The sequence below is a fragment of the Amphibalanus amphitrite genome, unplaced genomic scaffold (assembly GCF_019059575.1).
Source record: "Amphibalanus amphitrite isolate SeventyFive unplaced genomic scaffold, NRLGWU_Aamphi_draft 000504F_arrow, whole genome shotgun sequence".
Taxonomy (NCBI): domain Eukaryota; kingdom Metazoa; phylum Arthropoda; class Thecostraca; order Balanomorpha; family Balanidae; genus Amphibalanus; species Amphibalanus amphitrite.
In genome coordinates this window covers 41,626-69,317 of record NW_024881998.1, presented here as the reverse complement: position 1 = coordinate 69,317, position 27,692 = coordinate 41,626, and the positions used below count along the sequence as shown (strand labels likewise).

The 27,692-nt window shown below is 55.9% G+C and overlaps 1 protein-coding gene across 1 annotated transcript; it reads left to right on the top strand.

Annotated features, from left to right (window-relative positions):
• The first annotated feature begins 7,072 nt into the window (after positions 1-7,072).
• Positions 7,073-26,851, top strand: LOC122392869 (transcription factor hamlet-like). Its single transcript, XM_043388204.1, has 2 exons — positions 7,073-7,757; positions 24,901-26,851. Exon 2 carries the CDS (start codon positions 24,934-24,936, stop codon positions 25,963-25,965), a length of 1,032 nt encoding a protein of 343 aa, XP_043244139.1. The 5' UTR covers positions 7,073-7,757; positions 24,901-24,933; the 3' UTR covers positions 25,966-26,851.
• Positions 26,852-27,692: the final 841 nt, after the last annotated feature.

The following is a 27,692-nucleotide window of genomic DNA, read 5'->3' as shown; positions in this document are numbered from 1 at the left end:
TACTGCGCCGCGCCGTTGGGTGCTCTTCTCTCGGTGAAGCGCCACCCTCTATCAGGTGGGCGATCGACCCGCGCTGGGGCCACAAAGCTGACCCGGTGGCCGTATCGCCTCGGCTGCGGCGCGGTCAGCGGCGCCGTGTCGTGGGTCGCTCACGGATCCCGTATGTCAGGCGTACGGATCCCGTACGTCAGGCGCAGAGGTCAGCGCCGGTGGCGGCGGCCGGCCGGCGGGGCGGCAGTAAACTGAGTCGGGCTCCTAATCGGTATTAGGGTCCCCTAATAAAGTTCTGAGTCGGGCTCCTAATGAACCGCTGAGCGCACCTCAGTTCCCTCCCTCCCCACCCCGACCTCAGGGCCAGCCCAGATCGCAAGCCTCGCCTCCGTATCTGTGCTGTGGCTCTAAATGTCACACGGGCGACCTCGTTATTCGAGAGCTTCAGTCTTCGGTCACGGTTATACTGTGCCACCTTACCCGCCTCCCCTGCCAGCTGTCCTCCGCCCTAAGTAGGTGACTGCAGCGTCTTTTATTGCAGTCCTACTATCTCAGTTTCTGACCTCGGTGTACCCGATCTCATGCTTCGAAAGTCAGGCCTCTCCATGAGAGCTCAATTTTCTTGCCTCGACATCCTTAGTTCAGTCTCATAATGAGCTCTATCTTTGGACAACGTCTAGCCGAAGTCAGTCTCGCATCCACAGCCACTCGCTCTCAGATCTCACTAACTTCAAGTGCGATTCCATCCGCCCAACCACAGCCGCCACAGTGCAGAGATTCAGAGACCACACCAGCTCACAGAATCAATCACCGCCTCCTGTCTCCTATCGCCTGCGATTAGCAGTGCCGGATGCGCCGCTGGCCGCCGGGCGGGGGCGGGGGCGGGGGCGGTGCGCGGTAGCCGATGGCGGCGGGAGGCGGGTCCGCCCAGAGATGGCAGATCTGCCCGCGGCCCCAGGGCAGATCAGAGCTGAACGCTGCAGTGTACTCCACCTGCCCGGTGTAGGTGTTCTGATCAGACCGAGCTCCTCGAGAGGCCGCGGGATTCTGGTGGAGGGAGGGCGGAATTCTATTGTCACCTACGGCGTATGTTCGATTCCACGGACCAAATGGGACGAAAAGCAACCACATCTTTAACTTCCTCATGAGCGGATGATCCCTGCACCATCTGTTGCTGCCGGAAGTGTCATCCTATGCCAAACCGTGGTGGTACTCGTCCCAGCTCTGCCATAAACCTAGAGCGGGCTCAGTGGCTCTGGCGGGCGTGCCGGGCGTGCTCCCGAGTGGCCTCAGTTGGATCGTGGTGGCACGGAGCCGATTGGAACGACCCGCTCCGAAGACGTTGTTAGCGTGCGCGCCAGCATTGCCATCGGACGGCGAAACCCAACTCATTTGCCAGTCCGTGATCGGATTCACGTTGCCTAATGGGAAATCACTGCTTGCACCATGGTCGTGTGTGACACACATTCGAATAAGGCCCAAAGAAAGCTGAGTCGTTTGCCTTTCGGTGTGGCCATTCTTGTATCACCATCGTTGATGAGCACGCGGTCGATTTAGAACAACTGTTGTCGACAACGATCAATGAATTGGCGGACACTTTTCTTCTAACAGGAAAAAGAAATTCATTTGTAGAGAACCATAAGTAGTACATAGTTAAATGCCTGTATGAAGAAAGGGTATGGATATTCATTCTCGTAATAACTTATCCAAAATATTTTAATGTCAGCTTGTAATAGCCTATCTCCTTTGTTTGGAAAAAAATGTACCTAGCTGCAGTCTTTCATTGTAAGGGCTCGATAAAAAGTGAACTTTTGTAAACGTTTGTAGATTTGTAATGGTAAACATCTGTAGCTTAGATGGTAAACATTTGTAGACGAACTTTTGTTGTTAAAAAAGCAAAGAAGCTGAACTTCTGTATTTCATTTGAAGCGCTGCCTAATAAAAACTGTCCTTCTTTGATAGTGATTCCACGCATTTATCTTTCAGTAAGCTTACATATATCGTTCTTTCTTTCTGCCGTAGTAAATGCACTTTAAATACATAAAGCTCTTAGTTACCTATGCGCGTTGTCTGCGCGTTGTCCTTGTATCAGGCAAATGATTAATTGCTTCTGTGAGCGATTGAAATCTAGTGCAAATACGATAAATTTACACCGTCATAGTTTGGCAATTTAAGTTGGTGTCATTAAGCGCAAGTGAAAGCATTTAGGCACGAAGTCCGATTGGTCTGATTTGAGCGTGGGACTGTTTGGGTGGAGTCACTCATGTCCAGCTCGACTAATTTCTTCATCCCTTAGCCGGATATGGCAGTCCTGACTGGCTCACTTACGTACTAAAGATCTGCCCGCTCAAGTTTACTATTGCTTAACCCTATTAGTGGCAGGGGGGTTGTTTTCATCCACCCCTCAGGTTTTTCGGGAATATCTCCGAAACCGCTGAAGCTACGATGCTGAAATTTTCTGACTTTTCCTAAAACTAAATTGGGCACATTCTCTGAAAATTTCAAGTTCATAGCTTTACTAGGGGCGGCTCCAAAGCACTGGGAATTGGGGGGTCCTATTCGTGAAGCGAGTCATTTGGGCGAAGATCACGATGCTGGTGTATTATAACTGTATGCACCAGTTTTACGAACAGTGAATGAAAGGTATCATGTGATAACATATACAAAGTTATTGTGCAACCTCTTTTGACACGTTTTTGCTATAATAGGTGGATCCAGGCGTCCAAAAGAGGGGGGGGGGTTCATACGGAAATGTACAGTACCATTTGATGAGTGGTTTCGTAGTAGTTACATTGCCAGAAAGCGATCAAATGCACCATACCATGTATTTGTGAACACTTACAAGCGATGTTTTCCCCTAAAATCATAGGCGCGTCCAGGTGCTGAATATTGGGGAATAATTAGCAATTACATCTGTATCCGCCTATGCTTTTTGAAAATGCATACTTTTAGGATCCATGTGAATTCCTGGTTCATTCTCTATCGATCGGCAAAAGTTGGGCTAAGATTGGTTCAGAAACCTGGCCGTGATAAACAGTCTAAAATGTATCTGCAATTTGCCCGTTTTTACCCCCTCTACCCCCTATTGACATTTTTCAATTTTTATTTTTTAGAAATGTAGATCACGTTGAGCGAAATCGAATGCCGTTTGAATTTTGAAAATCGGCCCGTTAGATCTCGAGATATCAGGGGGAGGGGGTCGTAAACAGCCCCCCTGCCACTAATAGGGGTAGCCAGGAGCCTGCCACTAATAGGGTTAACAAATATTTGTCAAAGCTAAAACATTGATAGAATAATAAAAAATCAAAAACTGGGACGGAAGACATTACAGAAGAGTCTTCTAAAAAGGCGGGCGGATATGTCAAATAGATCCATCTCGGGTTATCGCCTCACCTTGCAATTATGTAATAGGAAAGTGTAATTGTTGGGTGCAGATTCTCGCGGACAATACCGCTCTCTATCAATATCCCCACTCTGACGGGTAATGGGCGGTGCCATGAAGGCTCTCTGACACTAAACGCAGCGAGAAGATTTTATCGAACAGGTAACGATATTATTTCCAGCTATAAATCTTGTTTGCTAGAATGAAACTGGCGATTATTCTAGATTTAACGAGGAGTCTTCATAGAATAAGTCTTTGTCAAGCTTTTGATAAGAAACGATTTACGCACAGAGCAGTTTCAACAGTGCCGAGCTAGTAAACTGAGAGCTTCTTCTTCACACACATACGCTTTGTAACAACCTTTAATGGTTTTAAATCAAGTGTATTTTCATAAATGACCGGATCCACGAGTGATCTTTGACGTCGCTTAGGCCACCGACACCGGATCAGCCCCCCTGATACGCACATGGTTGATCTCTAACCGGCGCACCTGGTCCGGGGCGGGCCGCGGGTCGCAGCCGATGGGGTGATTGCACGTCTGCGCGCGATAATGAGCCGCCAGCGGGGCCGTTAAGTGCCCGGCTATGATATACCGGCGGGCCATCAGCCGGCCGATGGCCCATAAAGACGCATCTCAGAGCGGCCGGCGTGGCCGATCCGTACACCACTCATCTGCATGGATAAGGAGCTGCAGCGCGTAACTTTCTACGATCGCTTTCATAAGAACAATGCAATCTTGGTTCTGGAGCGGCGGTAATCTTTTCGGAACTATGCACGCGTGCAGTGCATGGGCCTGTCATATGCAGTTCGGTGTGCAAATGTGCGTCGGAACGGTGCTGAGCGGAGGGAACACGTCACGGCGGGTGGCCAACTCAGGCAACCGACACTATCGACACTAGCCACTCATTGTCTTCGGCTGCAAGAATGGATGTTTCTGTCCAGAAAACGACTAACGAGGATGATTGTAAAAGTGAATGAATCCTACATTGTGAGCGCCGGCAGTAGCAAGGCTAAAGCGTGGTCACAATGCAGTAATGTCCGCGATGCATCATGTGTGGGTGACGCATGCGTCATCCATGGACTTATATAAACGCTTTTGAAATCAGACTTCCTACCTTTTGTAACGAAAACAATGCTGATGATCACTGTTAAGCCCACTGGATAGGAGGGGCAAGAGGCTGCTGCAGTCATTGCATGTCAGCTGGATAAAACGTGGGACTACCGCGTAAAAAAGATCCCGAATAATATAAAAGGCAAGTTTAAAAAACAACTGATTTTTTTCGTTTAGGAAAAATATTTAATTCAAATTATATAAAAACGTGCATAACATGCCTCCTTTGAGATTATAGGCTATGTTAAATACCAAGCAATACTCATTTGATTCTGTGGCAACATTCTGTGGCAAAAGGAAAGCCATTGTTACCTCATCAGTTTTTCTCTATGTTACGAATTGCAGTGCAAGAATGGGGGATGACCTCTTCACAGCTTGACCTTCAATTGAAGCCAGATCTGTTGACACCTGTCTTGTATTCTGTACAGCAAAGATATGTGATCTCTGATTTTATGCGCAAATGTTGGCACCATTGCTGTCTCGACGAGGTCTCCCAAACAAAGTCGTTCGTCAAGTTTTCCTTAAAGCAAATATTTCTGGAAATGATCATCGCTTACATAATTGTTATCGAATTGCACAAGCATCTATCAATCTTCATATTAAACATCAAGCTTAAAATTGCAGCCGCCCCAGTGAAGGTCACACCGTTCAAACAGTTCAATCCGTCCTGGATAGATATTCTCAATAACATCACTTTCACCCCACTATCTCGCTCCAATCAAGCGGTAAACGACTCATGATCTCGAAAGACGTCATTTGACCTGGAACGATCCCTAGTGGGTATAACAAGTGATATATTTCGCATCATAAATCCATGCAAATCAATCAATACAATGCATCAAAGACCGTGTTCAATGTTTTTCGGTTAGCTTAGAAAAGCAAGGTTCGTCTGAGTCATCCGTCTGAGTTGCCCGTATGTAGTGGAAGAAACCAGTCGCTCCCATTTAACCCTCGCCCCGTTGGGGGGGGGGGCCATTTTGGCCCCCCCTGTGGTTTTTCCTGAATAGCAAGAAAACGGCGGCGCGCAGCGCCGCCAAATTTTCAGTACCTTCCCGGGCATCAATTTGACACCTTCACACCAAATTTCAAGTCTAAGGTCACCTTAGGTCAGGAGTTATTGAGGTCAAACTGAGGTCATGTTCGAGCAAAAATGAGCAAAAAACATGCAATCTTGAAACGCTCACCAAATCTACAGTTATCAAGCAATTTCAAAGTTCTTTATATGGTCTAGTAGACAAAAGGCGGCGCTACAAAACTGCTATCTCGGATTTTCAAAATTTTTGGTTTTTGACCTAAAAAAAATCAAAAAATTGATTTTTTTAGAAAAACTTTGACAAAAATCCAAAATTTTCCCGAAATTCGAAAAAACCGGAATATATGTGATAGTCCCAGCGCTCTTCTATATACATACCAAATTTCAGATCGATATCTCGTTTTTTGGCCAAGTTATAGCGAAAAAACTGTTCAAAAATGATGACGTCAAATTTTTGAACTCAATTTTTAGCAATTCTAGACCTCGTACGGCAAAACAAAGAACACCATTGAACTCCCCGTGACGATCTGCATCGATTCGATACCCATTTTATGCAAAAATATTAACTTTGAAATTTGACCTAATTTGACCTGACCTTGACCTGACCTTGACCTGACCTTGACCAAAACGTGATCTAAGCTGGCCCCAAAGGCTGCCTGACCCACATCATCGCATTTGTCATGTAAAATGGACCATAAAACATGTATCACACGACACTTTCATATTGTGACCCCCCCGTGACCTGACCTCTGTGACCTGACCTGGTATCAGTGACCTCAAATAGCAAAATATGTGTTTGAAGTACATTTCCCCATCGATGATTTTCAATGAAATGCATTTTACTCGATTTTACAACGCATTTCTTGAAGTGCCTGTAAACGGTGAAAATTGGACCTTTGACCTGACCTGTGACGTCATCGGTTTGACCTAGGTCAATAAAATTGGGTCACAAGGTAGTTCCCCGTTGGGGCTATCCAACACCGTTTACCGCTTGTCGCTATGTTGCGTGGTTCTCGAGATCTTAGGGGGGGGGGCCAAAATGGCCCCCCCCCCAACCGGGCGCGTTGCTCGGCAGAGCCCAACGGGGCGCGGGTTAAAAGAATACTGATAAGCCTTTCTCCTGCGGCTGCCCCGCCCCTTATGTGGTGGCCAACCTACGACCTCCGGCTTCCCTCTTCCCCAACAGAGTACCCTTGCCTGGCTTGAGTACGGTTCCTATGCCCTTGGTAGAGCATCCTCTCCCCCATCGGCATGCCCTTTGCCCTGTCACGGCACCTCTTGCCCGGGCAGAACCTTTTGCCCCGGTACCTGGCCCCCTGCCCCAGTAAATAGCCCCTGCTCCACTGAGATATCCTCCGCCCCGGTGGCACGCGGCATGCAGCCGGAGGTGCGCCCGCCACCGCGGTACGGTACACCTCTGGTAGCGTACCCTCTGTGCCGGTACACGCCCCCTGCCCCAGTAACCCACCCCCTACCCCGGCGGCCCGCGGCCCGCTGCCGGAGGTGCGCCCGCCGCCGCGGCCGGCGAGCGTCTGATGACGTCTCCTCCACCGGCGGCTGCCACCTCCCGACCGAGCTCCAGCCGCCGCCACTTTCGGTTTCGGGCCGGCCCGCGTGACCACACCCACCGGCGCCGGCAACTAGGTTAAAACAGAAGCAGTAAGGACGAATTTCGTGGGCTTCGAACTGGAGCAACGGACCTTACGGCTGGGCGCGGTGGATAGAGTTCATTTGCTGTGAGAAACTGCGGCAAAAAGAGCTCTACAGAGTTGTCCAGTGAGAGTGGTGGGAGGGGCAGGGCAGGGGGTCAGTAGTGGCAGCGCGCTCCGACGGCAGTGTAGAGCATCAGTTCGGTTCTGGGGGCACATCCGAAAGTAGTCGGCTCGCTCGCTGTCGGCCCTGCCCAGTCTCGGCCCGCATTGCACCGGCACTCGGTCGGTCGGACACACTTGTCGCTCGGAGCGGCCCGCCGACGGACGCAGGTCACAGTGAGCAGGTGACCCGTGCTGGTGCTAGCGTGCTACAGACAGTCGCAGTCGCCACGTGCGCTGACTGATATTGGACACAGCTCGCTCGTCGGAGACTGCCGCGCATCACAGAAAGATAACCAGCTCCGCCAGAGGACTACGGGACCGGAGCGGCAGAGGACTACAAGACCGGAGGACCGGAGACACGTGGCACATATCGGGACCACTTCTGCGAAACTCTGCTCTTCGCCGACTCGACTCGTCAGCCCGCAGGTATGAGCCGCTCCCCAGAGCTGTAATCCCTCAAATGGGGACGGGGTGGGGACGGATCGCACGGGGATGACAGGAGACGCACGCGCACGCCCGTCCGACAGGTGATTAGCTGGGATTAAGCATGTTCAATGATTTTTGGTGTGCGATAACAAGATTGTGTCATCTATCGCACGTGTCCAGACAAGCTGCAGTGTGTGTCGGTGTGTGTTTCTGCATCGATATTATTTCCTTTTGTGTACTATACCTGCTAGACGGTTCATTAGATCACCATACATCCAATCAAACAATAACGATGATGCTATCAACGATATATTTTAACAACCGTGGCACCACTACCTATGAAGAAAAGGCCCCTTTCGATTATCATGGATGAGAGGTGTTTTAATAACAAATATTAAATACAAAAAATATGTAATGCCAGCATATTTCTAGATTATACACTGCCATAGACGCACACAATTAGGCATTCTATGAAAAGACCATAGTTAAGGTTACTTGTTTTTCTCACAGACAATGACAATACAAAAACAGTGTAAATATTGTCATTGTCTGTGAGAAAAACAAAATATCTAACTCCTCTTAAGGTTACTTATCTGGTTGTAGAGCCATATATATATGGAATAGGACAAAATAAGAACATCAATGAGACTCGTGTGAGAGCCTCATTCTATGAGAATCGCGACCCTACAAGGAGGGCGGATTCCAAGTTTTCAGACCCACTGCTGACTGAGCTAGAGCACGAAAGCTGGAGCATTGTATTCAATTATTACTGAGCCAACATTAACACACATTCCGTTTTTCTATTATCGTAAGGTAGTTTGAAAGGGTTCTTACCTTTCCTCGCTACTGCTTGATAGAAAGACCACATCAATGAATAAAATCGCTCGCCATCGCCAATATATAAGACGCCTGCATCATTCAAAACAATGGGAAGCGGAAAAAAACAGAAAACGAAACTGACACACGCACACATGCTTGGGAAAAAGGGAAAGCTCGAGTAACTTGCATCTCAAAGCGCGAAAAATTTTAAACTTGGAGGTTATTGAATATTTCATCCACCATCGTTAGCCGCAATACCTATATGTTATTGCTGTTTATGCCATCGTGCAGTGTACTAAGTGTATTCGTATTTGTAAGTATTACAAACGGCATTCCAAACACCCAAAAACTTTTAATATAAATACCCAAACGGTGTTTTACGAGTGGATGCCTATTGAGTGAGTTAAAATTATCTTGCATACCGCTTCCAACAGCTGTTAAATTGAATGGCGCTACACGCACAACTAGATTGAGAAGGAACAAAATCATTAGGTATAATTTATTGATGCGAATACCAATTTTCAATTCACCAATAAAAGTAGTAATACACTGGCAAAAGGGATCAACTAGTATATTGGCTTGCGCTAGAATGTCAAAACTGAAAAAAATATTGCATTAGCATTCGTTGCCTTGCAATGGGTGTGAAGAATAGATTGTAGAAGTTGATTTAAAATTAGTCATGCAAATATAAACACATGAAGAAATAAGCAGATTAGGAGTACGAAATCAGTCAACAAGACCACTGATTTGTGGCCAGTATATGTTCATTGTTCATTGCACAGCTCCAGCAAACCTCGGCGGTATAATTCGAGAGCCTTCTCGGAAATCCGATATCAGCAAAGAGGACAGTTGCTCCAGCTTATCCGAATGAGGAAAAACAGAATCTGCGCGACTTCTCTGCAGCTCCGAGATGAGGTCGGTTTTCCTTCCTCATGGTTAGTCCAGCACGACAAAATGGCGCGACGGGGCCGATTTTTCAGCCGGATCCCAGATTTCGCAAAGCGCGTGATTTTCATCTCCCGCGACCAGGCAAAACTAAAGGTGAACGGCTTTAGCCGGGTCCGCTCAGCTTCTCGTGAGATATTTTTTCGCATAGTTCATCTGCAATGAGGACAAACTGCAGCGCCGGCCGATTTTCCTCATCTTTGTTCGCAGCGTCGCGTCGTGGGAAGGGATGAAATCAGAGCTCTCGCTGGCCGCACGGTCGACATCAGGCCGGCTCATGAGTGCACGGAGCGGGGATCGGGAGCACGGTCCACGGAGCAGGAAAATTGGCCGCGGCCCGCGGGAACTGACCCCGGCCCGTCACCTCTGCCGGGTGGCTGCAGCCATCTGTCTGGCGCAATGAGGAAACCGATCACCCGGCTCTCTGCGGCCCGTTTTCACAACGCCTCTCCGAACTCTGCAAAATTCTCCGCCGCGCATGATGCAGTTAATACACCTGGAGCGCAGGCGGAGCTGCAGAAGCGCGCTGTCCGCGCCCGAGAACGTCAGCTCGTGTCGAGAGCTGCAGTCGACTCTTGTGGCATCTCGCGAGGCCAGCGCTGACCATCTCGTGAGCGATCTGACGCCTCTGTGACCGTGAGTCTGACCCTGGGGCTGCGCCGACCGCGCTACTGACACGGCCACGACGGCTCGGATCGCCACAAACACCTCAGCTCGTGCCGCGCGCGGCGGCCGGCCCGCTGGCGTGCTGGGCCTAATTACCGGGCCAGCGGCGCCGGTAACCAGAGCGGGTGGACGTGTTTACCGGCCGGGACGAATCGCCGCGAATGTCGGCCCCAGGTCGGTCCCCGCCCGCCGCCACTGCTAATGACGTGGAATGAGGGAGTGGCGGCCGCCTCCCACCGTTCAGCATCGCGCAGATCCGCCCACAGCCCGATCCTATGCCACCTGTCGCGGCTCCCAGGTCGTCCGAGCATGCACGATAGCCCATAAAACTCCGTTTTCTATCACTAGAAAGTAAATAGTTATTATTAAAACAAATTAGCCAACCATCTAAAATGTACCGCGACGTCTGCTCGTCACAGAGAGCGTTTGATTCGCGTTCGATGGAAAAGCCGCACGGGCCACCTCCTTTCTGCGTTCACCTTCCACGCCATTCGCCACGGCCGACGGTGGCTCTGTGGCCGTGAGCGCGCTGCCATACTCGACTGGCTCCTTTTGTTGGCAAAACTCATGTCCTGTCGGTGGGCGTAAACGCGCATCTAACCATCGTGGGGAATTTTCTCCACCGTGGAGGCACCAAAGACAGACAAGGCCAGCGCGGCCCCTCCCGGCCGTCAACGCTTCACGACCAGTTACGCGCCGCCGCGCGCAGCGTTGCATGGACCTTGATCTAAATTCTCGCAGCCACCGACGAGTGACTTTTGTGGCATTTCATGCACTTCTGATTTCACTTTCTTCGCGTCTTCAATGGTCCGTGAGAGCGCTGACGTTGCACGCGAATTGCATGTCGTTGCGCCACGCCCGGGCCGCCGGCGGCGACTCGGTTCTGCCCGGAGGCGGTCCTGGTGCCGCCGGCCACCGCAGACGGCAGAAGCGTGCGAGCGTCACCAGTGGCGTCCCACGCGTCCGCTGCTTCCGGGCGCGCCTGACCGCGCAGTTCGCACGGCGTCCTAAGCCATCCGTGCCATCATCGTCCGAGGCTTTTAGCGTCGGCGGGCGAGGCTGCACCGCCGCCGGGCAGCTGATGTCATTGAGAGCACCATCCGGCGGCGCCGGGGCGGGCAGGGTCCGGCCCAGCCGGGGCGGGGCGCGCCGAGCAGCCGGGCAGGGCGTCACGAATAACAGCCGCTCCGCCGGGTGCCACGGCCGCTACCGAGGTCTAGGTCAGCGGCGCTCATTTATCACCAGATCCGTTCAACATGAGGTACTGACATGTCCGGTGTATGTCAGCCAGTGCATAGCCCGGTCCGCCGTGGAAATGCCTTCATCACAGACGGAAGGCCGTCAGAGTCGGACGGGTGCTCGTTACGAGCCGCCTCTGCCTTAAAGAGATTTCTCTATCCCTTGAGCACAGTTTCGTCTCGTGTAGAACAGGCCGTCTCCGATAGTTCATCTGGCGTAAGTCGCCTCCGGTCCGGCCGAAAACAATTAGTCCGGCTCATGAAGAAACCATCCGACGGACCTCCGTCAGATGAGAGTTGCCTAATTCGATCCTAAATCAGATGGACGGTGGCGGCACAGGCCAGAGACTGTCCGGCGCGCGGCGTCTTCCGAATGGGATAATGGCCGGTGCGGCGGTCATCTGGGCCCATCCGGAGCGGTTGATTGCCGTCATCTCCGCGCGGGGGAGTGGGGCGGTCGTCATCTCAGCACCTTGCGCCGGAAGCTGGATCCGAGCCGGCCCCACTGTGGTGCAACTCAATCAGGCTGTAGCGGCGACGGCGGCCACGACGGCTGAGGTCGGGTCGAACAGTCTGGACTGACAGCTGCTGCAGTGTACCGGCGAGTGGCAGAGGGGAGGGGAGAGAGAGGGCCATCTCGGAGCGAACGGTCGATGACGCGACGGTCCGAGATGTAATCCAACCATGTAACCGGGTCGTCACTATCAGCGCGGCGACAATTTCGGCCGGAGAGCGAGAGTGGTCCATGAGACAAGGCCGGTGTCGCGCTGTCGGGCAGAGGGAGAGAGCGACCTCCGACAGAGCGGCGGGGAGTGGCGCGACGGTGACAAGGCCGGCGCACCGTGTCGCCGCGCCGACGGACTTCTCACGTCTGCGCCGCGCCGTCGATTGAGCGTGACATGTCGCCGATGGCCAGGAGTTCCAGCCGTGACATGTCGCTCCAGCCAGGAGTTCCAGCCGTGACCTGCCGCTCCACCCCCGGGTCCAGCCCTAACCTACCGCCGTTGACCGGGGCTCCGCTCGCCGCCAGCAATCGCCCCACCCTCCGGACGATTAATTAGAGCACTGACCGATTGGAGAACGGGTCACCGCTGCTAGTGCACCGCCGGGGTCACCGCCCTCCACCGCCCTCCACCGCCCACCGCGGGGCAGACCGGTCGGGTCATGTGTTGACACCCTGCACTGCTCAACGTCACTGAGCAAGACAGGGCAACTAGGCGCAAGTACAACTGGGCGTCCGATTGGTGTTCAGCCGAGACAGGAATCTGGCCGACTGCCGACCCGACCGGAGACCTATTGTGGCAGCAGGTGCCGCTCGGGCCTGTTAACTGACAAAGACGGGCGACAGGGTTCTCACGCGTACCTACCGCTCATAGTTAGTCAATTTGGCCGAATGGCGGACAGTGGTGACAAGTGACGAGAAAGAGAGAGAGAGAGAGAGAGAGAGAGAGAGAGAGAGAGAGAGAGAGAGAGAGAGAGAGAGAGAGAGAGAGAGAGAGAGGCACTCGGGGCTCGGAGAGAGGCTGGTCAGCTCGACCGATCTCGCCGGGAAGATGGACCGTAGGATGTGTCTGTCACGCGCCAGGACACACGCCAACGCGGAACTCTCTCACACTATCACGCATTTTCTCATCGACACTGGTACCGTATGAGCTTCCGTGAGATAGTTTCAACAGCAGCGCGAACGGCTGATCATTCTAAAACCATGCATAGACACCAATATGTTGGTCATATATCCTCTGAATCCTCACTGCGTTCCTTCTCTGTCCCGTCTCCGTCTCGTCTCGTCTCCGTCTCCGTCCCGTCTCCGTCCCGTCTCCGTCCCGTCTCCGTCTCCGTCCCCATCCTATCTCGTCCCGCTCCAGTGCCGCTCGTGATGGAAAGGCTATGCTCTCCGTCGGTCATCCGCCGTCCCCTTCCCAGTCCCATGACCGGCGGATGTGGCCGGACCGACCCTGCCCGTTCCGTCGCTCTACGTCGCTCTCCCGTGCTCTCCGTGCCGTCCCGTCGTCTGGCCACCGCCCGGGGCCCACTATCACTCTCGCTACGGTCATCCGCCGTCCGGCGACCCGGTCGCCTCCCTAATTGGCGACCATCCCCGTCGGTCAGAATGCGGTCGACTTTAATCGAATTAGACGCCGTGTGGCGCGCCGCTACGTTGCCCAACGAGGCACAAGCACGCACGGCGCTCGCCCGGCTGGCTGAAGCTCGATGACAGATGGAACAGGCACGCTGTTGTGACAAGCGCTTGTTGGACGCGTTCGCTGATGCGCGCTGGATGTGAATTTAATAAGAAGATGGACCTGTCGGCGGCAATTGTGGCGACCAGTGGGTGACATCGAATTAGTCGTGGTAGCTGGGAGCGAACAATGCCGGCACGGCGGCCGGTGTGTGTGTCAGTGTGTCGGTTTGTGTGTGTGCGGTCGGTCCGTCGCCACCGCTGATGGGACAGTGATTTATGGCCTGTCGTCGGCGGACGCCGCACTGTCTGGGTGGCCGCCCCGCGAGCCACTCGCGGCCGCACGGGTCCTGTCAGTGATACATGGTTCCCGCCGCGCACAGGAATGTGGAACGGACGGGTCAGGCGGCGCTGGAACATATCGGCGACGCGTCTCTGACACTGGAGCTGAGGAGTCGGTCAGCTGCAGACCGCAGCGTAACGTTTTCCTCCAGCTGGGGAGCCATTTACCTTCCGTGGTAGATTCCTCATTGAAGTGGAATCCTCATTCCTAGACCGGTTAGCCGAGTTTTATACACCACTTTGCGTAATTGTTGAGTGATAGTGAAAGCTGCCGCTTCCTCCTGTACCATTTTCCCCAGGTAGGCATTTCATTCAAAGTGGCTGAAACGCAAGTCATTCTGCAATAAGGTGCTCAGAGGAAAACAGCTTGCAGCTGATGTTCGTGGAATGACAAGCTGTCACTCATCACAAAATAAATACCGTAAACCAGTATAACGCCTTTTGGGGCGACTAACGGAGCGAGCGAGAGGGTGAGCCTTGCACGTGCGAAATTGCGAGGGGGTACCTCCAACTGAGTTGTGCACGGCACCCTACTAACCGGTCTCTAGCGATGTGCCAAATTTGAGCACAATCGGCCCAGCCGTTCTCGAGATCTGGAAGCGGCACCCTGCACGTGCGCACGTGCAAAATGGGTCCCAACTGACTTTTGCACGGCACCCTACTAACCGGTCCCTAACCATGTACCAAATTTGAGCGCCATCGGTCCAGCCGTTCTCGAGATCTGGAATCGACCCCTGCACGTGCGCACGTGCAGCAGCACCTCAATTCTGGCACATGGATATGCATTGCTTAGTGGGTGCCTACCTACATGCCAACTTTCAGCGCAATCGGCCAAGTAGTTGCCGAGATATTGCAACAATTACAAAAGTGACACCTCTTCGTTTTGCACGTGGCACGTGCATAAGGGGTCACCCACATGCATCGGGAATAGTCCAATACTTGGTAGAAGGAATGAAGCTACCCTACAAAAATTATCGCATGTAAATCGGTCAAGTGGTTGCTGAGAAATAAGCCTCGCAAAAGCGTGACCACGGCCGGCCGGCCGGCCGCTCATACTCAGAAATTTCCGTTAATCTAAGGAAAGACTACGCTCGCTTCGCTCGCTCCGTAAACAGGAACGTGCACAAGAAGTATGCATAAATACGCTTAAAAAAGAACTTCCATTGCCATTCCTGAAAACGCAATTCGGTGTGTAGGAGTCAGGACCTCACCCAACCCATGATATTTAAAGACAATCGGTTTATGTCCCTGCGACATATTGTTCTTTTAGTTCCAATAGGTACGCGTAAATTATTCAGTGGCAAACCCTCGTTGCACTCAGTGTCATAACCGTTCTATGGCTGTCCATCAACACCAAAAAGCATAATCTAAAGCCTTATCAACTGATGTTCCTCAACAAGCCCAATATATCTATTTCACAAAACTCTTTCATTTAACCCTCGTTTTCCCTTTCTTTGGCGTCAAACGACCTCAATCATCAGCTCACCAATAAACAAACGAGCTGCTTCCCCCGGTTTCCGTTGTGGGCGGCGCCTGGCGGCCGGGAGCCGCGGCGGCGGCTCTGAAGGCTGACCCGGTGACACGTGCCGGTTGACCTCTGACCGCAGAGGCGCGCAGACCGCCCCGCCCCCTGCCCCCGCCCCGCCACCGGCCGGAGCGGTGCGCTATGCCGCCGAGCCACACGGTGGGTGCTGCCCTCCAGTGGCCAGTCGCAGCATCTGCCTGAGCTGAGAGTGGCCGCCCACTGAGTCTTCACGGGGATATGGATATATGTAGTTTTGGGAGAGCCTACCGCAAATTATGATGTTTTGGATCCCTACATAGCTCAATGATAAAACTGGAAACGATTATAAAAATGGAAATGCATCATATTGATCTTGACCTAAATTGATTATCAACTAGTTGAGTTGACAGGTCTACCAAAATGACAAAATGACAGCCGACTGAACCGGCCCAACAAGCATATCGCCTATGAAGCCGGTCGTTATCTGATCGATCACAACATGCTCCATCAGAACTCACGGGCGACTGAGTTCGCTATCCTTCATTCGACAACTGATTGATTGTGACCCGCCCCCTCCCTCGAATGAAGATGGGCAGACTAACAAGCCAATCGTCCACTGACACGCCGTCATGTATAACGTAACCGACGTCCGCACCGTCACCTCGTATCATCAATTCTCCGGGGCTATCATCAAAGCATCGTTTACGGCATTCTCGCAGGCTGGGAACCGTCCGCGGTCTAAATAACGGGTTAATTCAGTCGTACCCTACAATCCGGCCTGTCGCCGGCGGCGGTTTCAACCACTGCCGACCGCTGTAGCAGGGTTCGATGTTTACGGTGCGGCGAGGAAAGCTGAACGGAGTCGGCTCCCGTCGAGCGATGCCTTACAAAGGGCGTCGGTCCGTGAAACACGCCGTGGCCGACGGAGTCGTCGCGCCGCCAGTGAAAGTACCACGGGCCATCGCGATCGCCGATCGGCCAACTTTTCGGACGGCCGGGTCGCCGCGACGCGTTTCGTGCGCGCCGCGCGGCTGGCCACCGTCTCGGCTGGCGGCTCCGACACCGGCGGTGCCGAAACGCCCGTCCCATGCACCACTGGTGCCGAAAGGCGCAGGCCGCCGCTGCTCCTCAGCGCCTCACGGCACGAGCCGAGGCCGGGAGAAGTATCGGCGGTGTGACCGCTCACTCCATGTTCCCACTCTGCGCCGTTTGTTCCGCGATGACGACGGCTCGCCGCTGCTCTGGCTAGAGCCGCCTCTCCACCCGGCTACAGAAGAGCTATGCAACGCGGCGACCGGCTACGCAACGGCGCCCTCAAGCATGAACACGACACCATCAGCCACGGCGCTTGCCCGTTTTAATTGCCGCGGGACGGCATTTTCATGTGAGAGTGCCATTATGTGTGGGCTGGCGCGGTCGGGATCCACTGGTGCGGTGAGGGCTGGGCCGGGCGACGCGGGCGGCTCACCATCCCAGCTGAGAGGTGAAACATTTCACACAGGGGAGGGAGGGGGAGGGAGGGAGCGGCTGGTGGTGCTGCCGGGTCAGTGGGCCGCTCCGCCGCCTCAGCCGCTCCCGCCGCAGCCGCGGCGACCGCCAAAGAAAGAGCTGATTCAAAGATAGCATTAGATGGTACAGAAAGGCCCGTGCTCCGCTTCACGCCCGATGAAAAGATTGAGTGCCGCTGATACGGCTCTCAAGGCTCTGTTGTTCCGCCACATGAACATATGCAAATGCAGGGCGCGCTCAGTGCCGGCCTTCTGCCGTTACAGCCTTGGAGTGAGTAGGTAATCGAACATGATATGACAGCTGTGCTCACTTTCACACGTGCCTCAGGGACGGGTGACGGACACAAAACTGTCACACAGTTCACCCGTCCGCCCATCGCGTCCATAGCGACAGTGTAACCATCATTAATGATCGTCTTATTCATGATCCAGGAGTTTATTAGCGTTCTCGGCATTCTCTGCCGGGCCTCTCAGAAGGTATGGCTATAGCCTGAGGTTTGATTCGACACCTGCCAGTCAGCTATAGCATACCATCATCAGCATGACAGCCTCCCGTCATCGGATCTCATCCCATCACCTCCACCGCTAACCAGAGCTGACGTCCGCGCCTCGTCCCCTAACTACCGCTAACTACTAACTAGAGCTGACGCTGGCCGGGGTCGCTAGTAGTTACCTAACCTGCTGCCCGCGGCGGCGTCAGTAGACAGCCCGATTACACCTCTGTGGACAATCAGCGGCAGCACGGGCGGCTTCTGAGGGCGTCACCGATGGCTTTAGTGACGGGCGCTGACGGGAAAATTGGGCGGGACGGCTGACAGAGACGTCGGGACTGGCCCTCTGCAGAGATGAGGGAACGAAAATAGAGTGTAGCCCCGCAAGTAATGGGTGAAGAACAGTGAACGTTTTAAAATCAGTTAAAATTGTGAGAGTGTAGGTCTTCCTAACGAGAGACTGATGGTGACATTCCCATTGTGAGGACCTATCTCGTTCACAGAATCCTCCCGGGGCTGTTAAATCCTCTCAGGTCCGGCGCTGTCCATCGGCTTTCACCCGCTCTCCGCCCGTTCTATCCGTTCCTCAGCTGTGTAATCAGGCCGCTTCGGGCCGGCCAGACCGGACGATGAGCTCATTATCAGTCGCCAGAGAGGGTCCGGAGCCTCCCGGTCACCGGCATGGCCGCGCCTGATTCAGCCCACCCGCCCGCCTCTGTGCCGCGGCAGAGTCGTGTCCGACAGGCCCACGCGGCTGGAAAAGCCGGATCACGGCACGATGGGCACAAGTCGAGACCGATTGGCAGCTTATACCATTGCGAAGCTGTTCGAACGGCTGAGAGAAACGGCCCGTCAGGTCAGAGGTGAGCCCGCGTGAGGCAGTTAAACATGGAGCCCGTGATCACCACGATCGGCCCAGCTCTGTCTCGACCGACTCGTGGCGACCGACCCGTCCCGAGCGACCCGTGCCGACCTCTAGGGTGCAGCTCAGTGTCTCGCTGTCCCGGGTTGCACCCCACTGCTCGACCCGCCCGTGGGAGAGGCGTCCGTCTGCGCTGGGAACCGACCGTCTCCCGGCCGCAGTGCGTGTTACAGATTCAGCGGCGCTCGGCATAACGCGATAGCGTGCGGTGAACAAGTGTCACTTCCGTCTGATTTGGCACTCTGCAGGACGGGTGAGGACGGACGACGGCGTGCGTCTCACGCCACCGACAGGCCCGGCTGGACAGAGAGACAGAGAGAGGAAGGAAACCAGTCCACAGCGCGCGACGAACACGCCCGTTCACGGCGAGACACTTCCGCCGTCACTCTGATGTGCACTAGATAGCTGTCCGCCCCCAGCTCTGTGGGAGGAGTTCGCACGATAGAGGCTCTTCAGAGCGGACGCGCAGCCAATTGGGCAGACAAAGAGCGCTCGACACAGATGACTCGCAATAAGCAGATCTTTCCGCTGCTTGTCATTATCACATCGTGCACTGGCCACGGCAACGCTCTGGTAAATCACACATGTCTAATCACTGGCACCTGTATACATGAAGTCACCATTAGACGTTGCAGCTTTCCATCTCAAAGTCCCAATCCATCTCAGCTCGACGCCCTGAGCTGTCGTCTCTCGTCTCTGAGCGCTCTCAATCGTAATCTATCATCCCGTCTCTTGGCATCCTCCTGGCCGTCAGTTCCCAGCCGTCAGCTCCCGTCTCGTCCCGTCTGATGGCCGCTCCACCGCGCCGGTACAGCCGCGGCCGGCACGCCGGCGCCGATTGAGCTGTGATGGACGGCCGTCGGTCGTGCGCGGCCGCTCGTACCCGGCTGATGACGCCCGTGACGGTGGCCCGATGACGCCCTGGGCGGCCGGCCGACCTCTGACCCTCGGACCGAGCCGCTAAGGCGCCGCTCGCGTGACGACGGCTGCCGGAGACTCCGGCACATTATGAGCGCCGCGGGGACGGCTGTGGGACCGCGCTGGGACAGCTCTAGGGCTCTGAGACAGACTGAGAGGGCCGCCGGGCCTGCAGGGGCCCTGCAGGGGCCGTGGGGGCCCCGGTGACCATCGGTCGGCCGCCGAGCCACCGCAGACTAGCAAAATTACCGCCATTAGTGCGGCTCAGATTCAAGGCTTTTCTCAGCAGAACTGGAGCGGTTCAGTTCGCACAGAACCACGGCTGCCCTTCGTCGACGCCCATACAAACGCGCTGCCATGACCGGGCCGTGTTGCAAATGTTGCAACATGCTGCCGTGTCGGCGGCGGCGGATCATCGGGGGCGTGGCTGCTCGCCGTCCGCGATGCTATCGATACCAACGGCTCCACGACTGCAAATTAGCGGCCTGTTCGCCGGGCCATTCCGTTTCCGGCAGTCGTCGGTCCGTGACGCGTCACAATACGGCATGAGCATGTTGCAGAACGGTGGCGACGGTGACCGGCCAGGCTGACCGCCGAGCAGCAACGGCAGCGACACGAACGTCCTGGCCAGCGCACGCGACGGCCGCTGGGACGCTCGTTTGTGCGCTTTGTGCTTTATGTGTGTTCTGCACGGCCGGCTGCGGACAGTGGGAGACATGAATCAGACATGTCCGCCGCCGGGGCCGCTGCAATAGGATGCAACGTGCAAGCGAATGCAGCGCTGGGGGCGCAGCGAGACCTCTCGCCAGCCCTGCGCGCGGTCCGAGCGGTGTCTGACGCCGTCGGTCGGCCGGAGATCCACTAATAACGAGCCGACAGTTACGTCCGAGCTGCGGGAAATATAGACGCCGCGGACGGGACGACCACCCTGCTGCCCGGACCGTATCACTGCCGAGCAGACGTGGAGTGGTCCGATTTACCGGCGTTATTAGCGCTAAAGAGCTCTCAGGGCCGGCCAGTAAAGCACCCAGCGCAGTATCGGGCCCACACGATACGCAAATTGCGATGAACTAGGCCACTGCACAGTGCAGCACCCGTTACGAAACAGCGCCGCGTGCATTCGCAGGACCGATGCGAATGCAGCACGGTACACCGCTCGGTGATAATGCGGCCATCCTTAGATCTTCAGCCGTCTGTTGCTTTATAACACTCTCACAATGAAAGCCACTTCGGTGAAATAACATTCCTTGATATCGTATTACATCTCATCAGGGTCAAATCATTCCAAAGCACTTGTTTAACTTCACTCCGGTACAATGTATTGTCCATCAAACAAAACGATACATGTGTAGACCCGGCCGTTCGCATTCAAATGATATCTCGAGCAGCTGTTGGATGTGCATTCGTGCCATCAAAACACATCAAGCGTTGGTCGTAAAACCAGCGCACGGCGTACAGGATACGCCGCGACGCGCTATGAACGTGGGCCGACGTCCAGGCTGTGACAAAACCGGATCATTGCGCGACTCCGGGAGAGGAGTCGCTCCGCCCGCGGCGCCGCTCCGGTTTCGTCAAACAGTCCATCGCTCTCTCGTCATTACCGCCGACATTCTTATAGTGTCGCGGTAGCCGGGCCCGCTTCATTAGTGCCCCGCTAAGGGCCGATCTCCCGTACTACTGACAAATCGAGCGGCGTCTCACAAGGACACGTGTGCGGCGCACCATTGTTTCCGGCGCTGACGGCCCATGGCCGGCGCTGTGTTCTGGTCGAGTTTCCAGGGCCGATTCGAGTCTTTAGTGACTCAGCGTCCGTCTGCGGCTGTCTGCCATCAGTTCTAGACGTTCCCAGTGCGAGGTCGAGTTGCCGGGCCTGCACTAAATACACCCGACCACGGGCGGCGCTCGTCGGCGGCGGCGCGGGGTGCGGCACCTCACCGGTAGGGCGGGGGCGGCGGTAGGGCTCAGGGGTGGCCGTCTCGCCGCTGCAGACGGGGTGCGCCGAGAGGGCGAGGGCGCGCCGACCGGCGCACGGCAGCCGAACCGCGGCCGTCATTACTCGTTCTCTGTCGGCACTCGGTAATGAATCGGACGCACCGCGGCGGCGCGCCCGCTGCCCCGAATAGCAGCGCCGCGCCGCCGCGCCGCTATGACTGGGTAATGACCGCGGCATCGATTACTTCTGAGGCGGCTCGTTTGAAGCGGGCCCTGCGCGCTGCCAGTCATCGGCGCGGCTCGCCTCGCCGCGCTCCGGACGGCTAGCGGCTCATGGAGCGGCCAGCCGAGAGAAGCGGAGCGGCGCCCGTGTCGGGGAGCGCCTCCACCCCAGCGGACAGGCGGAGACAGCGGGAGACCCTGTACGGCAGACCGCTCCACCCTCCGGCCACAGAGCGTGGGCCGATCTACAACCGGAGCGCGACGGCCGGCTGGAGACAGCTACACATGTCCGAGTTTCTACAGGCCACCGGGCGGACCTGACCCGACCACCAGCGAGATGCCCTTTCTGGGGTGTTTGTTTTGCTATCTCTCTCCCTCTCTTTAGGTCATGAGTCATAAAGCCACGCCCCCGGGGGGACAGGGGGAGTGGCGGCGCCGGTGCTGCTCCGTTCTTCATCGCACAGGCCGTCTTTGTCGGAGCACGAGCACGCAGCCATGTATGATGCATAGCGGCGGTCCGTTGCGAAAGGCCGCCGTATCTGCGGCGATAATCGGCGCGGTGTCGGCGGCGGTGGCGCGGGCGCGGCGGTGGCGGCGCGCGCGGGGGTGTGTCAGGGGGCGGGTGGCCTGGTAAGGTACCGACCAGCGGAGATTCAGAGATGCTGCCGGGATGTCACGGCCACCGGCCGAGTGCTGGCGACTCCAGTGACCTCGGTGGGTGGAATAGTGGAGCATAAGTGACTATCTCTGTAGCAGAGAAACAAATTACTGAGCTGCACTACCTGAGGTTTACACAGTCGGTCTGTAGTCACATCCAGTGGTTCAATGAATCAGGTAGGTTTTCCAGCAGCCCGCCAGTCTACCCACAGTGAATCATCTCCTTAACGAGTTGATGAAGTGCGAACTACCCTCTGCGTGTCGATTGCGTGTCGATCGTCAGGTGTTGCAGATATGAGCTGCGCGCCAGGCACGCCACGGACAGAGCATCGTCTTCGACCCACTCCGGCCGCTGCTCACCGCCGAGAAACATCTTCATTACGGGTGATTTACCGGCGCGTATTTCAGCGTCTATGACGCCCGCGGGCGGCGCCGATCGGGCTGCTCTGATGCGCCCGCTCCGCTCGCCGATCGAGACCGGCCGGAGCCTCCGATCTGATCCAGGAGAGCCGCCGGGCGGCGGCGCTGGAGTCGGCTATCTCAGACAGGCGATAAGGTGCCAGGTCTGTGGAGGCCCCGTCGGAGCGGTGTTGACCCGCCTCTGACCCGACTGGGGCCCTCCCGCTCGGCCGCTGCCGCCGGCGCTCGGCGCTCTCTGGTGGTCCCGGGACGGCCCCCGGACGAGCCGTGCTTTACGAGAAATGGCCCATGGGTGGGGTAACGAGCCGGCGAGCAGCGATAAGATGCTGCAGATTGCACCCGGCCATGAATGGAGCGAAACGAGACGAGTTTCGACACCGAGAGCGCTCTTCACGACCGCGCAGATGAGGAGGGCTGGTGCAGGGTCGGTACAGCAGGGAGACGGACGGAATGCGGCCAGCCGCACCGCCGAAGGCTGCAAAGGGCGGGCAGATGGCGACTGAAGGTGGGCTCCAGATGAGAAATGAGTCGGCTGAGTGAGCTCATGAGCTATCGCGGGGAACAATTTAAAATGCGTCACGTGAAAATAGCAACAGTGGTTGGGGCGTAGTTTCCGAACCAGGGAGGAGTGCCAAGCAAATCTGGCCTGCCGACCCAGGTGCTGACGAGTTCATCTCGTCTCCGTGCGAGTGCCGATACCTTCTCTGCGGCCTCACATATGTCCGTCGATCATGAAGCCCCTCGGGGCCGGCCGGCCGGTCGGCGGCCGCCGGCTATCGCTGCGATCAGGGCTGGTAACGGGCCGTGTGAGCTGCAGCGCCGCCGTGACGTACCCGCCCCCGGCCGCCGTGCCATTACCGGCCGGAGATATTTCGTGGCCCGCCGCCGGGCCGGGCTTCGTCCGGCAGACCGGCCGCTGTCACCGTCCGTTCTGCTGAGACGGCGCGAGGCCGATTTGTCAGACTTGCATCGCGGGGGCTCGGCCAATGTCAGCCCGGCCTTTCCGAATGTCAGCTGATGTTTTAATCCCGGCGAATGAGACTGTCGGACGGTCTCCATGGGGGCTAATGCACGGCAGTGACATAACCTACCGTCTTATCAGATCGTCCGGGGATAGACGCCGACAGGGGACCTCACACGACATCGAGGCACAGTCCCGCTGGAGTCTGCCCAAGTCTCACCACCAGCACAGAGCCACCGCCGCCCGACCCGACCTGACCCGACCCGACCCGACCCGACCCAACCCGCGGCCAGTCCGGCGACGTGGGCGATCCGGGGCGATACTCCGCCTCCCGGCCGTCGCCGCACGCCGGCGATTGCCGATCGGCGGGCGCACGCCGCGCCGGCTGATGGCCCGTGGGCCGCTCCAAGGCGCACGTTTTGCGGGCGCCATCCGCCCGTGCACGGCGTGCAGAGGCAGATGAGCATATCTGGAGCAGTGGCAGTGCGGTGCGGACATGGGCTGTGGTGCGGCACGGAGTGTGCAGCGGAGGAACTCGGGGGAGGAGGTCGGCTGAGACGAGTGGAACCGAGGGTCAGTGATGTGGTGGACGGGTGACCGGTGCATTAGTGTGAGCAACAGATGGGCTGTGATTTATTGACTATTTTTATGTTGACGAGCCAGTACCGAAGATACCATTTAAAGCTACATTCATTGTGAACAAGGTTTCTCGTGTATCCGCGGCCAAGCTTCCATGCATCCTCCCACTGACTCCAAATATCCTCTCGCCACACCCCTTTCCACCACTCCCCGTCTCCGACCGCTCCGGTGACCACACGCGGCGCCCACCGGGGCCACTCCCAGATGTTTGTCGCCGCCTGGCGTGGGAGGGAGTCACAATACCCTCCACCGTCCCAGCACGCAGCCCTTGACTGGTTTACGGCGGGGTGGACCGGCGCAGTAGAGAGCGCTCATGAATACCTCATCACGACACTCCTGGCGCGCGCGGCGGCGGCGGCGCGGTCACCGTAGTGTCACCACAGTATCACCCCAGTGTCACCCCCGTGTCACCTCGTGTCACCACATGGCCGGGTGGTCGCCGAGGGGTCAGGGGTCAGCTCTTTATCACACTGATAAGACGGCAGCGGCCGCAGCGGGAGCGGTGTTAAGGGCACAATGGAGCTTAACTGAGCCGACTGGCTTGATGTGACGCAAGATTAAAACTGATTCGATCGCTTCGTAGCATCTGAGACCCAATGAAGGGAGAAATGAGTGTCGCTATTTGGTGGTGATGACTGTAGATGTTTTCGCTGTGTGGTATCGTTTTAATTCACGTCATGTCTGGAATCTCACTGGGTCCGTCTCACACCAAATTCACGTTTGGAAACCTCGCTGGGTCCATCGCACATCAAACCTGACAGTCTTCTCCGTCTGTTTCAGGACCTGAGTGACACCCGTCTCGCCCGGCGCTCGATGTTCGTCCGGCCTGCCCACTCGCTCGTCAGCCCGCCGTCCGTCCACCGCACCGCCAGTCTCGAGATGCGCGAGAAGGCGCACAGTCCGCGCAAGCTGGAGCTCTCGCTGCGCACCGACCTGCTGGCCGCCGGCGCGCTGACGCCCTACGACCTCAGCGGCACGGGCAGCGAGACGACGCTGTCGCCGCCGGAGCGCGCCGCCGCCTCCGGCGACCAGGAGGTGCCACTCGACCTCTCCGTGAAGGCGGCGAGGCTGCACACGGAGGATGAGAACCGGAACCTGGTGCCCGTGTCGCCGGGCGCGGTGGCCGCCCTGGACCCGGCAGATGTGGCCGGAGCAGTCACAAAGCTGCAGTATGGATCCAGACTGTATACTGGCAGTGAGGCTGAGCTGGCGGGACAGCTTTACAGTCCTGCTCTCATGGACATCTACGGCAAGAGCAAGCTGTATGCCTCCCCTCTGTTGGCCACCGCGCCTAGTTATCCGTTCATTCTGCCGGGGACATTTGAGATGATCCGTTCTCAGCTGGATCATATCCATCTCAGACGCACTCCAGGCGTGCCCCTGCCAGGAGTCATCAAGAACAAGGACAGGTACTCGTGCAAGTTCTGCGGCAAGAACTTCCCCCGCTCGGCCAACCTGACGCGCCACCTGCGCACGCACACCGGCGAGCAGCCGTACAAGTGCAAATACTGCGAGCGCTCGTTCAGCATCTCGTCCAACCTGCAGCGGCATATCCGCAACATCCACAACAAGGAGAAGCCGTTCCGGTGTCCGCTGTGTGACCGCTGTTTCGGCCAGCAGACCAACCTGGACCGGCATCTGCGGAAACACGAGTCGGACGGGCCGACCATCCTGGACGGCGGGTTCCGACCCGCGGTCTCACAGAGGTCGGTCTCCGCCTCCGGCTCTCCCGCCTCCGAGGACTCGGCCGCCGAGATCGACGTCGAAGAGGTGGACGAAGCAGAGGCCGCCTCCTCTCCGGAGCATATGGACACGAAGCCGGCATTGGAAGCCGAGGATAACTGAGCGGCTGCCTTATCTCAGCCGGGGTTCTCCGGCAGGTTGAAGTGATCTAAGGCGAGGTGACCTGGGTGAATGAAACCCGGGTGACCCGAGGTGACTCTCGGCGACCTGAGGTGGCGTGACCTGCCTCGCAGTCATCGTGTCACCGTGGTCAGACCCCGGAGTTCGGACAGCTCAGCTCGGAGATATCTCCGGGTCCGGTGACGTCACGCAAGGTCCCGTAGTGCGGGATCCGTCGCCAACTCCTCGCCAGCGCTTTCCGCGAAGACACACCAAGCTTTAACAAGACGAGCAAACACTGCGCGCCGGGCTGGGGCCCAGGACAATCGAGTACCTGACGCACAAACTGTGTGGTGTTCAGTCTTCCAGCGACACCGCGCTGGCTGCCATGACACGAGGCTACCGCTCCAGTACAAAGTAGCGTCTCTCCGGCGGCGACGGGCCGCTGCGATCCGGCTGCCCTGCTATCTGCGTACCTGTAGGAATGCAGAGCGCGCCGCTGCCGACGCTGTGACGGAGAAGAGGCGTGATAGGCGCGCGGGGAAGGACGGTAGGGTGTCCTAGGGATGGGGGTATGAGGGTAAGGACGCACCGCCGTGCGGTTTGTGTATGTTTATGTATGGTGGTGCGAGCGAGTTTACCGAGGGTCGAGGTTGATAAGGTGGTCTCACTGTGCTTGCTCTGCTTTCGACACAAGAAAATACCGGATTATACCAGATGGATGTCGTACTGTCAAGTGCTGAATCAGATCGCTAGCCGCGCTCAGCAGAGCCTTGGGTATTTATTTCGTATTTAAATAGTTTCCGGAACCACGCCGCAGTAGCTAAGCTAGACGAGCCGGTGCGCAGAGGAACATGAGTCGTTCCGAAGATTCGTTTAGTTTCACCATGACAAGGTGTGATCGTTGCTTTGCGTCGCGTGTGCGTGTTGAAGAAATGTGCCCCGAGGTCGACCCCATGCGCACACCATGTGTTGTGTTAAAATCATAGAGATTGTTTATTTTAAGGCTCAAGCGTATGTGCCTTGCAAATCGGAGCTTTCAGCGTACTTGCAGCCCCGTGTTGCTGATCCAAGTGTCTCTCGGCTCCCCTTGTCTCCGGCGCCGATCCTCTGAGCTGTTTGCTGACCTGCGCTGTTTGCTCTTTTCGTCGGATGTCTTGCGGTTCACCTAGGTACTCATCTGATGGGAGTGGTCACACATGTCCTTAGTTCGTTCGCCGCTCGGTCGTGTACTCTGCACCTTTTCCACTCCACTCTAGAGACGATATAGATTGGGTAGTTGACATTCAAGTAGGCTCTAGTCAAGCTGCAAACCTAAATCCAAAGGAAATGCGTATGATTATGTTTAATTGTGATGGGTATAAATACAAAATATACAAAAGCGCGTGTTTTTTCTTCAGAATGGACAGCATATGGACCATAGATTTATGACAAAATACCAGATCATAGATGCGATCATTCCAGAGAAAGCCACAGCCTGCGAGGATATGAATCACTGGCACACACGAGCGCACATCAGTATGGAATTATCAAACAGTATGGAAAGACATAACATGCCTGCACATTGCACGACGTACAGTCATCAGGTACAACATGAATCAGTATTAATTAGGTACAAGGAGAAAATCAAATAAGAGTCATGTATCATAAAGAAAAAGAGTGCTGAGTTCAAAATGTCATTTATTTGCTGTATGAAACTTAGTACATAAATAAATGTAGCAAAATTTAAC

Bases quoted from the DNA above. Each gene is read 5' to 3' on its own strand.
- LOC122392869 (XM_043388204.1), top strand. From the start codon at position 24,934: ATGTTCGTCCGGCCTGCCCACTCGCTCGTCAGCCCGCCGTCCGTCCAC.